This window comes from Heterodontus francisci, chromosome 14, assembly GCF_036365525.1.
Source record: "Heterodontus francisci isolate sHetFra1 chromosome 14, sHetFra1.hap1, whole genome shotgun sequence".
Taxonomy (NCBI): Eukaryota; Metazoa; Chordata; class Chondrichthyes; order Heterodontiformes; family Heterodontidae; genus Heterodontus; species Heterodontus francisci.
In genome coordinates this window covers 99,583,564-99,599,437 of record NC_090384.1, presented here as the reverse complement: position 1 = coordinate 99,599,437, position 15,874 = coordinate 99,583,564, and the positions used below count along the sequence as shown (strand labels likewise).

The window sequence follows — 15,874 nt, the reverse complement described above, 5'->3', positions numbered from 1 at the left end:
ACAGCCTGGGATGCAATCCATCCATCCCTGGGGATTTATCCACTTTCAAGGATGTCAGACCCTCTGGTACTTCCTCTCTCATTATTCTTATCATATCTAATATTTCACACTCCTCCTCTTTTACTACAATGTCTGCATGATCGCTCTCCTTTGTGAAGACAGAGACAAAAAAATCATTAAGAACCCTGCCCACATCTTCTGCATCCACGTTTTCCTTGATTTTATCTGCCAATAATTTTTCATGTCCTCTCTTTGCTTTTCTAATTTCCTTTTTTACATCACCCCTGCACTTTCTATACTCCTCTAGGCTTGTTAGGAATCAACCTCATTGATGTAGGCCTGGAGTCACATATTGGCCAGACTGGGTAAGGACAGCAGATTTCCTTCCCAAAATAGAATTAGTGAACAAGTTAGCTTGTAAGAGCAATCTGACATCTTCATAGTCATTTTAATACAGGTTTTTTTAGTTCCAGATTTTTTTAAAAACTGAATACAAATTCACAAGCTGCTGTGCTGGGATTTGAATTCCCATTCTTTGAATTATTAGTCAGCAAAATTGGGAAACACATGAACAACAATGTAGCCTGTAAGTCATTTGTGGGCCCTCAAGTTGAATTATTTCCTTATTCAGTAGCATCCTGCAGCATTACATGTTTATCCCATCAAAATGGGCACAGAGAGGCTTTCAATAGGTCTTTTTTTAATGTGAGGCCTGATTTCTGTAGGCTCAAATTAGTCGCTATCTACAAAACTCCCTGTACCCCACTCATACCAATCTGCTGAGAGGCAGGTTCCTGAAATCTTCCTGTTTTTTTTGTTTTGCTGATCAGTAATTAGCCACAAATTGACATGGCCCTCATGCAATGCTAAACCTACCTTTTCTTTATTAAGAGATCTGGGTGAAAGACCCAGGGGCATGCCTGATAAGCGATTACTTTCCGAATGGGAGCATACCCGAGCTATGAGCTTAGAAAGGGACAGGCCACAGCTCCACTGAACTGAACCAATTGTGGGTAATCTCACCTTAGTAACCTGTCCTCTACCAAAGTGAGGTAACTGAGAATTCACAAGAGGCTGCAAATGTGCGCACAAATTTCTCCCAACAGCAAATAGTATATACAGTGATTAGACTTTGTTGCCTTACAGCACCAGGTCACATTAAAGAGCGGTTCACCTGGCAAACTAGGTGTTGCCATCGATTAGACACTTTTTTGACCTCTGGGATATGGGTTTAAATCCAGCATAGACTGACAGGAGGAAATACTTTTCAATCTGCCAGATGCAAGTGTCCTATGTGGTGACTTTGGGAAGTTTCAATCCAGCCCCTTGTATAGTTCCTAATTTTGGCGGCACAGTGGCGCAGTGGTTAGCACTGCAGCCTCACAGCTCCAGCGACCTGGGTTCGATTCTGGGTACTGCCTGTGAGGAGTTTGCAAGTTCTCCCTGTGTCTGTGTGGGTTTCCTCCGGGTGCTCCGGTTTCCTCCCACATGCCAAAGACTTGCAGGTTGATAGGTTAATTGGCCATCATAAATTGCCCCTAGTATAGGTAGGTGGTAGGGAAGTATATAGGGACAGGTGGGGATGTGATAGGAATATGGGATTAGTGTAGGATTAGTATAAATGGGTGGTTGATGGTCGGCACAGACTCGGTGGGCCGAAGGGCCTGTTTCAGTGCTGTATCTCTAAACTTAAACTAAACTTGGCACTAATTGGACAGCTCAGAGATTGTTGGTGAGAGCTTTGTATTTAAAATGTTATATTGGCATAGTGGATGGTTCAATTGTAAAATAAGCCCCATCTATTACTTTTACATGACACTCAAAGTCTGCTGAAAATATTTACCTGTCACAGTCAATGTGCCAACAATAAAATAGTACACAACTTCACAGTAATGATTTAATCATTTCCATACAATATACTAAAAGATACTTTCAAAATATGGTTAGAAATCTCCATATATCTCCTTCCTACACACACTTCCTCTTCCCCATATCCTGGCTGTGTTAAGCTCAACATTCATTGCACCACCTCCATTCTAATTTATTTTTACCGCGTTCCTCAAAGCAAGGAAACTACTCAACTCCCTTAGTCTTCCCTACAAATCAGTCTTCTGAAAGACAAGCTTCATGTCATCTAACCACTACTTCTGGATTCATTTCATATTTCCTAACCTTTTCAACCCTGGCATCACAGCAGTATAGGCATTGTCCACCACCCCCCACCCCCCCACCTAGGTTTCTCAATTAATTAAAGAAAAGAGATAGGCTTGATATTGCAAAAATTATTTCCTGGCCACGTATAATGTAAAAATGTATTACCTTTTGATTCAAGTTAGGAAAGGATATAGTTGTAATTTGTCAGACAAATGTTACTGCACACTTCAAAGTGCTAATGAGCCATGAAGAATGTACATTATTTGTGTTACTGTTTTTTGTTACAAATAAATGACTATAAAGTTATGCCATTCAGAAGGTTTCACTTCCATTCTGAACATGCTGCTGTCTCCATCAAGCTCTGACAACATAATTTATCAAGCATGAGTTTGGAGACTGACTAAACAAATTGACATCTCTCGCTGTGTGTTTACCAGACAGGTTATAAAAACCAATAGTCAAAGCCTTTCTATCTGAATTGTTTGAAGGAAAAATTGTTTTATTAAAACAATATCCACTCACATTATTACATGATTTCTTTAGAAACTCAATGCATTTCTGGCCTCTTCATTACTCAAGTTAAAGGTTCATTTGAACGGGTCTGAACACCTCCTCTTTAATTGGGGTATATTGGCTGGTAAGTTGACCCATTGACATAATTGATTAAGCTTTTAAACATGAAGTGGGGGAGGATTGGTAATGCCATTTTGAAAGTGATGGCACAGTGACATTTTTGAATTGCCAATCTCAGAGCTGGGATTTAAAACAATAAATTTGTGGTGTTTGTTATATTTTAGAAAAATGCGCATGAGTTTCTGAGGCCGGAAATGACACCAATACAACTGCTTAACTCTTTCCCATGATGTTCAGTTGTTCATCATCTTAAGGGAGTCGCTAAACCATCGAAAATTAACAGATACTTGTCTGTGATAAACTAGCAGAGAAAGGAACGCCATACAGGATGCTGTAATGTTCATACTCCTGCATTACAGCGTCATTTCTGAGCTATAATGCTTGCTTCAGAATTAAGGATAAGCATTGATCAAAACAGATGACAAATGCCATTTTAAAATAATCCATAAATCATAAAAAAAAGTGCTGTAAACATTCAGCAGGTTGGGCAGCATCCGTGGAAACAGAAAGACCAGAGTCAACATTTCAGGTCAATGGCCTGAAATATCAACAAAAGATCATCAACCTGAAATATTGGCCAGAATTTTTCGTTGAGCAGGGGTCCACGTCCACCGGCCTGAAAAGCTGGTGGCAAATCCACCTGCGCAGGGCCTGGGGATCCAGACCAGACTTTACGATCCCCAGGCCCTTAACTGATCTTGGGCGGCACCTCCACCTCATTGAGGCAGGAAGTCCCATCTAATGGAGCTGCCGGACAGTCAGCGGGCCGGCAGTTCTTCGTCCCAGCAGCGCCACCGGGAGTGGTGGTCACTGCAGGGACTACACCCAGCCATCCGAAGAAGATGAAAGACGGCCCCAGAAGAAGGGTAAGTTTTTAAGGCCTCGCCAGGAACAATCGGTCAGACCCCTGCGAGGCAAGGGGGGGGGGGGGCGGGGGTGGTCGATCAGGAGGCCCCCCCCCCCAGCCCACAAGAAGGCCACCTAGTTTCATCAGGCAGGCTTTTTGAGGCCTCAGCTGCCCTCCAGCCAAGAGTAAAATATTCGTGGCAGCAGGTGGAGGCCCTTAAGTGGCAGTTAATTGGCCACTTAAGGGCCTTGATTGGCCTGGGGTGGCCGGTCCATTTCCCACTGCCGCCACCCCACGTAAATTTGCAACGGGGGCATTTTACGCCCCCCCTCCCCCCGCCCCCTCATCACCAGCCCACTCGTTTGGGGGCGTAAAATTCTGGCTATTAACTCTTTATCCACAGGTGCTGCCTGACCTGCTGAGTGTTTCCAGCATTTTCTGTTCTTATTTCAGATTTCCAGCATCCACAGCATTTTACTTTTGTTTTACAATTACATGTTAAACTGCATTTCAGCTGGTGTTTATATTTTGCTGGTTGCTTCCATTCGTAACTTGTAGTTCAATCCAAAACAAAGTATGTAATTCTCAGAGAAAAGCAAGCTGAATCAACAGCGAATTATAACATGCACTCGATCTCTTTTTATGGCTTTGCATAAGATTTCGGTCTCTCTTTTTCTAATGCTGACCTCTTCTTCCAAACTGCTGTATCTCCCCTGGCCATCAATGGAACAAGACTCAAAATGTACCTGGTGCGTTGTCTGGCTCACCTCCCCCCTTAACTTCAGTTCCCCAAGGTATGTGAGAACCATTTCAGGGTGAGCCTGCAGGGGAAAAATAAACAAAAGAAGCTGAAGGGAACAGCTTGGATGTCACAGAATCTGCGGAATTGCAGCAATTTGTCGAACAAAGGAGAAAATACTTTCACTGGACATTTTTTACAGACTAAATATGACAAAATGTGGAAGTAAAATTTTCATCTAACCCGGTCAGCATTTTAGCTGCAAAAACTAAAGAAAGAAAGAACTCACATTTATATCGCACCTTTCACAATCTCAGGACCTCCCAAAACATTCCAAAGCCAATGAAGCAGATTTACTGTTGTAATGTAGCAGCAATTTGGACACAGCAAGGTGCCATAAACAGCAATGAAATGAATAGTTAATTACACTGTTTGTGTGATGTTAGTCTAGGTAATTGTTGCCCCGGACACCGGGAAAGCTCCCCTGTTCTTCCTCAAGTACTGCCATGGAATTTTTTACGTCCACCTTCGAGGGCAGATGGGACCTCAATTTAACATCGCATCTGAAAGATGTCATCTCCAAAAATGCAGCACTCCCTTAGTACTGCACTGGAGTGTTAGCCAAGATTGTAGGCTGAATTTTATTTCCTGATCCTGATGCCAGGTTGAATTCCGTGTCAAGAAGGTGGCCATGGCGGGACCCTGGAGGAAATTTGAGGAGGCGGCCAATTAGCAGGCTGCCTCCACGAGCACAGTCCAATTAAGGATGGCAGGCGGGCTCCGTAGCTGGGAGGGCCAATGGGAGTGCCCAAGGCTCTAGGCAGCCAGCAGCCCCACCGGGAGAGGTGGGAGACCGCGAGGGAGCCTCAAGATGAAGACACCCTCTGATGACTTGTGAATAGCCAGATCTGCTTGAAGTGCCTTCATCCTCATTCCTCCTGTCTTCAAACTTTTCCATTGTACTGGTGCCTGCGTCCAGTATCTGGACCATTTCAAAATCTGGCAATCATCAAGTCCTCTATTCTTTGTGTCACCGCAGAATTTCCCATTTGTTCTACCAAGGCTGCAGAAAATGACTGTTTCCCCTGAATTTTTTTTAAGACAACAGACATTTGATCCAACAGCAAGTCTTTTTCCTGAGAACCGAACTCCAGTTAGAACCAGGAGCCAGTCCATGTGTGACACCTTTGCACAATCTAACAATTTAAATGCGAGCACTGAACCAAGAATCTCTAAATTGAATTTCCTCAATCTTCAATACAATCTGTTAAAATCCATGATATATTCCTCTAACCATCTGTTTTCCATAATCTATCAAAGTCTGACCATGCCTCATAGGCATTTAATAGATCATCTCATCCAAGAATTGTAACAGTAGATCCAAGTCGTCATCAGTATCCAACTGTCCAACATCCAACATCCAGTTTGCAAAATACTTTATTTTGGATTTTACTTTTGGTAGGAAGTGACAACACCAAGGCCACACCTTGTTTCCTCTTTGGTAGGGACGTAACCCACGTCCACATATCCACTTCATTGTTCCACTGGTCGTATGGTTCAGACTCAGGATATCTGATGGTAATCAAACCCTGACAATTTATACTTGCTTTCTGCCATTTTCCACCATAGCCACTGGGATTTTAGTTTTCTATGTGAATTTATTTTTTCTTAGTTTCCAACCTTCACCTTTCAGCAACCATCTGCTGCCACCATATTATACTCTAGAAAGCTTGTTGATGAAGGATTATGCTAGAGCCAATCTTTACTCAGTCTTGCATTTATTTTACAAAGTAAAAAGATTACAAACATGCAGCTCCTCACTCAAACCTTCACCCAGTTTCTGTATGTGTCTCCTTATATATACTAAAATAAGACCCTAACTAACACCCTCCACCTGTATGATACTCAACACAATTAACAACTCCACTTCAAAAGTACATCATTGGCTGTAAAGCACTTTGAAACATCCAGTGGTCATGAAAAGCGCTATATAAATGCAAGTCTTTCTTTCCTAGAAGTACTCGGATATAGGTGAAAGCTGTACTTTTTACAAAGTGTGCATATTTTCTGCCGAATTCCTGCAGCTTCCCAATCTCCTGTATCTATCAGGTTACTCTCCTCCTTCCCCCAATTTCCTAGATCTTCATGCATTCGGCAGGAAATAAACAATCCATGCAAATTGTATGGCCCTAGGCAAAGGCCTACATTCATAATTCCTTATCCCGATCAATTGGAATGACTGGGGACTGAAGAGGAACTTTGTCACAGTGTGGTAAAATTGACTAACAGCTTAATCTCCAGCATTTCCTAGTTACAGGAAAAGTCAGAGGTCTGGAAGCAGAATGCCTGCCTGCCTCGCCCTCAGCCATAGAGTGTATAATGAAGAGAGAGTACTAAAGAGGGGCCAAATACACATTCTAAATGTGCGGGGAAGTGTTCAAATGAATACTTAGATTTTTGGAATGCCTGGCGAGTTACCTATGCATTCCAAGATATACAAACTATGTAAGCCTTATTCCATGGCAGGATTTCCTCTGGGTTCACTACTCGTAGTGAAATTGTGAGTGCATTTGTTACAGAGATACTTGCGATTTCACTACAACTAGTGAACAGAGCAAACCTGCCATCTGTGAAAGAACTTGGGTTCCAACAGAAACAGCATCTGCTGCAGTGGTCACACTCTTCACTCTTCACTTAAATGATTTAATTTAAAGTAATAGACACAACACAAACCATAGAGTAAATGTGACCGGCTGTGTTAAACCCCCACTGCTGATGTGGACTTTGTCGCATTCTGTGGAGAGAAAAATGAAAGAAAGCGTAAAAATCTGTTAACTCACCTAGTCTCACTCCCCTGCCTTTTCCCCATAGCCCTGCAAGTTCTCTCTCTTCAAATAGTTATCCAATTCCCTTTTGAAAGCCACGATTGAATCTGCCTCCACCACTCAATCAGGCAGTACATTTCAGATCCTAACCACTCGTGCATAAAAAGTTTTTCCTCATGACATCTCTAGTTCTTTTGCCAATTACTTTAAATCAGTATCCTTTGGTTCTTGACCCTTCCACCAATGGGAACAGTTTCTCCCTCTCCACTCTGTCCAGAACCCTCATGATTTTGAACACCTCTATCAAATCTCCTCTCAACCTTCTCGTCTCCAAGGAGAACAACCCCAGCTTCTCCAATCTATCCACATAACCAAATTCCCTTATCCCAGGAACCATTCTTGTAAACCTCTTCTGCACCCTCTCCAATGCCTTCACATCCTTCTTAAAGTACAGTGCTCAGAATTGGACACAATACTCCAGTTGAAGCCAAATTAGTGTTTTATAAAGGTTCGTCATAGCTTCCTTGCTTTTGTACTGTATACCTCTATTACAAAGCCCAGGAACCATATGCATTATGAACTTCTTCCTCATCCTGCCCTGCCACATTCAATGATTTGTGCACATATAATCCCAAGTCACTCTGCTCCTGCACCAGCTTTGGAATGGTTTTGTTTTACAATATTGCCTCTCTTCCTTCTTCCTAACAGTTGCCGGACTGCTGCAATAAGCCAACTGTTTCACTAATGCTCTTCAGGGAATGGACACAGTGACTCCTAACCAGTCTGGACTACAGATCAGTCCCACTAAATGATTGACTCTTAATGCCTTCGGAAGTGGAACAGCAAGCTACTGAGTTATAAAGTTGAAAAAGGAGAAGGATGCCCACCTCCACCACTGCTTTCTCAGGACAACCAAGGATGGGCAATATATGTGACTGTGTCAGTGTCACCACGGTGCAAAAATAAATAAGGACAAACTTACATTCACTATAACAACTACCGGGTACAAAATCCTGTTGTGGATGTTTTCATGAAAACTCTCAAACCCACTCCTAACAATATTTTCTTTCCACTACTTTAACAGGGGTACTAACGCATTTAGAATGAATGGGCTAATAACATCTTTATTAAAATGTTGGACAAAGAGATTTGTCGGGAACCCATTAAGCATTTGTAATGCATTGTCAACATAATTTCTAATCCATAACTCTAAGCTTACTGGATTGAAAACACGCTGAGCGACAATCATAAATGTTGTAACAGAGAGGGAGGGAAAGGAAATCTTCACTCAACTCACCCTACCTACTGCTCAAGAGCAGTGTTGATAGTGGACTAATACCAGGCTGTTTGACAAACCTTTTTTTTCAGTCTGAGAATGTTGTGTGGTATTGGCAAAACACAGGAGCAGAACCAAAATTTTAAAAAGGAGCATATTTGGCACATTTTTGGAAGGTGGTTATACATTTGCTCGCTTTCTTCTAGATTCTTTCAAAATAATAATATTCACCCTAAAGTGAAATTGTGAACAAACTGCTCTGCTGACTTTTCTTTGAGATGATGCAGGAGAGATGTTAGGAAGCACTTCTTCACGCAAAGGGTGGTAGAGGTTTGGAACTCTCTCCCACAAACAGCAGTTGAAGCTAGAACAGTTGTTAATTTTAAATCTGAGATAGATAGATTTTTGTTAAGCAAAGATATTAAGGGATATTGGCCAAGGCAGGTATATGGAGTTAGGCCGCGGATCAGCCATGATCTCATTGAATAGCGGGACAGGCTCAAGGAGCTGAATGGCCTACTCCTGTTCCTATCTTCCTGTGTTCCTATGTCCCTGTGTTCCTTTGTGTGAATCTCCTTCTGAGTTTTTTGACATCAACCCCTACAGAGTGTGTCTTGGAGCAGTCACAGTTTCCAAAAAGCAGATGTCTACAAATGAGGGGAAAACAGCAGGAGGCTTCAGACACAAAGGGGTTAAAAACCTACAGCTCTAACCCAGATGACCCATGCATTTGGTGTAAGTGGATGTTAACCCAATGGTGTCAAGACCCATAAGTCAATGAACATATTGCTAGCGATAATAGCAGATGAGCATTCAGAGTGTGGGGGTGACATTCCTCTGTTCACTATTTTAATGAAGGTGCTAACCTGATGACATCTCCATTAAAACAGTGGACAAAAGAAAGTCACATGAACTTATCAAGTATCAGCTTGTTAAAATCACCTACAGTAATTTTTACCCTGCAGTTATTTCTATCATAATTTTGAGTGTAAAAAACAATTGAATACTTTTTTTTATTCCAAATTTTAGGAATAATTTTATTCAATTGAAGCCGGAAAGTACTGGTTAATTTTGTTCCTCAAATAAAAGATATAGACTCCGCTGTATGGGTACATATATATTTAACTGTATGCATGGTATATCACAAACAGATTTAATGATTTTACTAGTGAAGAAATATTGTACCTTTTCTGCACAACTAACTTATATCCTTCCAAATCCAGGTTATCCTTGCTCTTCAACCTGAGTTGTTGATCACTAACAGCAAGGCAGAGCTGTGGAATAGCGCGACACAGGATCATTCCAGCCTTTTCATACGTTCCACAGAAGGAAAGAGGTGAATAAGAGAAAAGGAGAAGACATGGTGAGGTCATTATGCTTAAATAGGTCAGGACATTACTATTGTCAGAAAGTAAAACATCATAGTCAAGTAAACAGTCATCGTGATCATACACCATGGTGGTAATTTGAAGTCCACCACAGGCTTTCCTATCATCATGTGTCTCTTGGTCTTACTTTTTCTTTTCCTCTTTGGTGCACTGAAATGATCTGAGGCCAACACAAAAATCCGGAACTCTCTTCCCCCAGAAGGCTGTTGAGGTTGGGGTTTAACTGAAATCTATCAATATCAATTTTGATGCTTTTTGTTAGGCAAGAGTATCAAGATTTATTGAACCAAGGCAGTTCCATATGAAGATGAAGTTAGGATACAGATCAGCCATGATCCAACTGAATCAAGGGACTGAATAGCCTCCGCCTGTTCCTATCACTTGCGTTTTACACTCGCACACTAGCTACAAAACACCACAGGAATTTTTTTTCCGTTCATGGGATGTGGGCGTCGCTGGCCAGACCAGCATTTATTGCCCATCCCTAATTACTCTTGAGAAGGTGGTGGTGAGCTCCCTTCTTGACCCGTTGCAGTCCATGTGAGGTAGTCATGTCCATGCAGTCCACAGTGCTGTTAGGGAGGGAGGATTAAAAAAAAAAGGTTGCCATCTCAATGCGGAGAGCAAGACTATTTTGTTGGTCCTTGGGGACTGGAAGCAGGAGTTTAAGATTACTCGTGGCATTTTAAAAACTACTGAGAGAAGACTCATTAAATCCACATGTGCCTGTTCCTGGAAGTTCAAGAGTGAATTCTAAAAGTAAAACGCGCCTACTCTCCTTATGTTATATTATCTTAGTCCTGCATATAATGAAACATATATTCTCAATGGCACCGTTTTGGTACAAACACTTAATGCTTTTGCACCAAATTCCTGTCCGTTTCAATGCGGCCATTAGCCCAATTGGAAAATATAACCCTATACTTAATAACCAGAAAAGTCTTCTGCTACCAATGCCACTGCTACCTTTAAATGATTCTGCTGACCAAACTCATTGATGACAGTTTGCAGGAAAATATTCTTTCACAGCAGAAGCTGGAATTTGAATTCAATTAATAAATCTGGAATTAAAAAGCTAGTCTAACGATGGTCATGAAACCATTGTCGATTGTTGTAAAAACCCATCTGGTTCACTAATGTCCTTCAGGGAAGGAAATCTGCTGTCCTTACCTGGTCTGGCCTACATGTGACTCCAGACCCACAGCAATGTGGTTGACCCTTACATGCCCTCTGAAATGGCCTAGCAAGCCACTCAGTTGTATCTAACCACTACGAAGTCAATAAAAAAGGAACTCCCTCCCTAACAGCACTGTGGGTGTACCTACCCCACATGGACTGCAGTGGTTCAAGAAGGCAGCTCACCACCACCTTCTCAAGGGCAATTAGGGAAGGGCAATAAATGCTGGCCTGGCCAGCGACGCCCACATCCCATGAATGAATAAAACAAAAATTCTTTAAAGTAAAATGTTTCAGTTCTTCACCCCTCCCGAACATGCTGACCCACACACAACCCCCCCGCACCCCTGCAACCCCCTATCCCAACCCCTCCCACTCCCCACCAGCAGAATATGGCTCCACAGGCACTGGCAGTCTGCTGGTCCCTTGCTCAGGTGGCCATTCTTGACCGTGATAATCCGCTGACTACTCAGCCTTGAAAGGGCCCGTCACAATGCAGCTCAGTCCCGCTCTCACAGGTATATTTTCTGACATATGTCACTGGATAAATATTATCCTTGCTGCAAGATTGCCTTAATTCTTTGGATCCTTTTGAAACAATGTTCTAAGATAATGAGATATAAACAACGTGGCATTTCAAATGAAAAGTTTAACAGATTTCCTATTTTATTTTATAATGCTTTCCTTATCAAATTATTCCTCATAGAACCAAAAAGGTTTACACAGTAGGTCAGCCAGTTGGTCCACACTGGAGCAATTGAAAATCAATCCCACTGTCTCCCTCTCCTTATAGTCACATATCTTCCTCCACTTCAAATGTTTATCCACTTTCCCCTTAAAAGATGTAATGGTCTCTGCCTCAACCACACCCTGTGGCAAAGCCTTCTATGCTCCAATAGCCTACTGTGTAAAGGACCTTTTTTTCCTTAACCTCTCTCTTTATGGCAATTTTAAACTGACTCACGTGCGACTTTCTTTCTCCCCTCTAGGATATTTTTGGCAATATTGTGAGAAGTGCCAGCCTTTTTAAACTGGATCTAATCAATCGGACATCAAGTATTTGATTAGTTCAGTACCTTTGCAATGACCCAGATGTGAGAGAAAGACAACTTTGACGCTCCTACTGAAGTCTTGTTTCTCTTTTGCTCCTTTTTAATGGAAGCAGCTTTGTCACTCCTGTTTTCAATTGTAATCGAAGGGTATAGGACCAGCTGGGGATCGTTCTATTTGCAAAGCATAAAAGACATTGAGTTGGCTTTTTTTTTTGATGTTCTGGTCCTACTTTTACTGGCTCGTACCTCCATTGCTCTGCATGCTCCACCACTCCATCCAAATCTTCAGCTCTGGCTTTCATTCCTTCCTAACTTCCATTTAAAATGGTACTTGTCAGCCGTGGTGAAGATAAACACACCACAAAGCAGTGTTGTTTATAGCATAGAAGAAACCAAGCAGCAGGTCAAAACACAAAACGCTGGATCCTTACAATCAGACAAGCTGCTGGAGCCAGCAGCTTAGAGCTACATGGCAGTACAGACTAATTACAAGCTTATTTTTCGAGAGAAAAGAAACATATTGAAATACTTGTTAAATAGGAAAAAGGGGAGTCAAATCTAGTTGACATGGGGTAACACAAAGCATAATTGTATCAGCAGGCATTTTGCTATTGTCAGCAATATTTTAAAAGAGCATACCCTCTAATATGGCGAACCATTAACCCTTTAAAGCTGCAATTTCCATGCATGTTTTACAGTTGTAATAAAGTACTTGCCAAATTATCCTTAATTTGATGACCAAATCTCTCTGAAAATCTCTTCTGTTATGGAACGTTTGTTGCTACTCCTGCCTCTTCGCGATCACTTGATTGAGAGGGAGTGGCTTAAACTTCTGTAGCCCTTCTTAACTTGAATGCCTTCCAACCCCCTACTTCCAACAGATATTGTGTGAAGTAGGCGATGTAAGGTGCGATGAAACAAAACAATCGGCCAAATGTTCATGTTTGTCATTCACCTAAATGGTGAGTTCCTGATCTGGACTCTACCATCATGAGAGAGTTGATAAGCATAGGCTAGGCCTTTTCCCAAAGGAAGACAGGAAAGATTGACGGGCTAAGCACTCTCAGCTGCTCTTGAGAATTTCCTCAACGATGACATTAAAGAGGCATTGATAGATGTCTGGGAGAAAGCCGACTGTTGGTGTACCGACCTCCAGATGGGTGGTGGGGTTGGTGGGGGAGGGAAGAGTGGAAGCGTCCAGGACACTGAGGGTCTAGACCTCTAGCTGAAAGCTTGATGGAAGAGTGCATGGGTTCTGGACAGCCTTCCCCACCCCCTCATCTACCACCGCCCACCCCCTCCACCCCCCCCGCCCCGCACAACCCCGCAAAAATAAATTGGACAGGGACTGAATTTTCTAGTAGGGCAGGGAGGGTGGGCCCCAGCCATGCACCTGTAGTGTCACAAGAATCCACCTGCCCCATGCAACTGAGATGCCCTCCCACTGACCCTGCAAACCCCACCAGGGTCTGCACTGGACAGCACATACACACACCCTTGATGCAAGATTTGTATACATAGATAGATGAAGTCATTAGCAACATACAGAATATGAGTGTATGTACTGTCCGACGCAGACCCTTATGGAATTTTCATCCTTTTTCTCAGCAGTATCTGATGAAACAAAGCCAGCAAGAAATCAACCTGCACTGCTCTCATGGCCTACTAGGTTATTCGAAGTGACCCAGATAAGATTCTCCACACAGATCGTTCACCCATCTCTCAGCAAAGGAATACTATCAGAAATTGGGATTCCCAGAATAGACAAATTGTGGATAGTCTATACAATTCAAATTGAACTACTATTGTCAGTGTTGTATCATCAATCCACAGAGGAGGTCAAGCAGATCAAAAGCACTTAACATAAGCCAAGTTACATTATGTTTTACATACTCTGCCAAACAGCTGCAACAAAATTGTTAACCATATAGGTGTGACAGTGCCTTAGTATTATTAATAAAGAACACTAGGGCCATAAGTTGCCACCCACAACAGCAATCCCTGGGCAGAGGTTAGTGCAGAAGGTCCGATGAAGGACCTTCATTGTCCTTCCAGCAACCAGCATTGTCACTGAAGAAAGAGTCTGGGCTATGCCCCATTTCCTGCACTCCCTCTAGTGGGTACGAAAGGGTTCTTGAGGTATGAAATTACCTTTTTTTTATTCATTCATGGGATGTGGGCATCGCTGGCCAGGCCAGCATTTATTGCCCATCCCTAATTGCCCTTGAGAAGGTGGTGGTGAGCTGCCTTCTTGAACCGCTGCAGTCCGCTGCACTCACAGTGCTGTTAGGAAGGAACTTCCAGGATTTTGACCCAGCGACAGTGAAGGAACGGCAATATAGTTCCAAGTCAGGATAGCGTATGACTTGGAGGGGAACTTGCAGGTGGTGGTGTTCCCATGCATTTGCTGCCCTTGTCCTTCTAGTTGGTAGAGGTTGCGGGTTTGGAAGGTGCTGTCTAAGGAGCCTTGGCGCATTGCTGCAGTGCATCTTGTAGATGGTACACACTGCTGCCACTGTGCGTCAGTGGTGGAGGGAGTGAATGTTTGTAGATGGTGTGCCAATCAAGCGGGCTGCTTTGTCCTGGATGGTGTTGAGCTTCTTGAGTGTTGTTGGAGCTGCACCCATCCAGGCAAGTGGAGAGTATTCCATCACACTCCTGACTTGTGCCTTGTAGATGGTGGACAGGCTTTGGGGAGTCAGGAGGTGAGTTACTCGCCTCAGGATTCCTAGCCTCTGACCTGCTCTTGTAGCCACGTTATTTATATGGCTACTCCAGTTCAGTTTCTGGTCAATGGTAGCCCCTAGGATGTTGATAGTGGGGGATTCAGCGATGGTAATGCCTTTGAATGTCAAGGGGAGATGGTTAGATTTTCTCTTGTTGGAGATGGGCATTGCCTGGCACTAGTGTGGCGCACTGTCACAGGCATCAATTGAAGATATTTAAATCAGTTGACTTTGGCCTGACCCCAAGGAGGGTCAGAAACAGAGGTCACCAGTGCCTTTTCTGCCATACCTAGATCAGTGGAGTAGGGCTGAAGGTTTTCAGCTCTAGCGTAACAAATATCACAATTAAAACTGTGCCAGGTTTAGTTAACAGTTGAACCTGAGTAGTACTTACCTTCCATTGAAGGAAGTGATACTTCCTTGTCATGTCCATCTTCTCAAGACAGGACTGATTCGTTTGTGTCCAGTCATAGTTTTCTGGGAACTCAGTGCATACTTCCCAAGTCTCACACCTGCAAAGTCAATAGTGTGTTGTTAAGATCTTTAAATTTTTTTGTGCATTGTATCAACCACAAAGTTTCTTCATTTTAACTAAGGTTAAAAGATTTTTTGTAAAATTTGTTTTTCAATTTATGGCTGCATTTTCTTCATTTAAATAGAATGTAATTTGAACACAGTTGGAAGCTTCCTAGGTGGAGAGGTTGGACTCTGTCCCACTTAAAGGAGAAAAAAAATCAACAAAATTTGGTTTTCAAACTCTTATTGCCTTTCGTTGATGTCAGCTTCATCACTTGGTTGCACTTTTTCCTGTAAATCAGGTCACAGGTGCAAGCTCCACTCTACATAATGTAGACTGACAGTTCAGTACAGGATTGAGGGAGTGCTATATTGTCAAAGCTGCTATTTTTTAAGATTAAACTGTCGGGGTGAACGTAAAAGATCCCACAGACTTTCCAGACTTTACGGCCCATTATGGCCAAAAGACTTGCAGGTTGGTAGGTAAATTGGCCATTATAAATTGTCACTAGTATAGGTAGGTGGTAGGGAAATACAGGGAC

At 42.6% G+C, this 15,874-nt stretch overlaps 1 protein-coding gene across 5 annotated transcripts in view; it reads right to left on the bottom strand.

Moving 5' to 3' along the window:
• Positions 1-15,874, bottom strand: part of LOC137377181 (doublecortin domain-containing protein 1-like) — an 822,721-nt gene that overhangs the window by 400,442 nt on the left and 406,405 nt on the right. For 4 of the 5 annotated variants that reach the window (XM_068046610.1, XM_068046609.1, XM_068046608.1 and 1 more), the window contains 5 exons: positions 15,211-15,328; positions 12,115-12,261; positions 9,660-9,781; positions 7,107-7,167; positions 4,321-4,455 (listed from right to left, as the gene is read on the bottom strand). In XM_068046610.1, coding sequence (XP_067902711.1) covers positions 4,321-4,455; positions 7,107-7,167; positions 9,660-9,781; positions 12,115-12,261; positions 15,211-15,328 — 583 coding nt within the window. The remainder of the gene's footprint in view (positions 1-4,320; positions 4,456-7,106; positions 7,168-9,659; positions 9,782-12,114; positions 12,262-15,210; positions 15,329-15,874) is intronic. The other variant, XM_068046611.1, reaches the window with a different exon arrangement.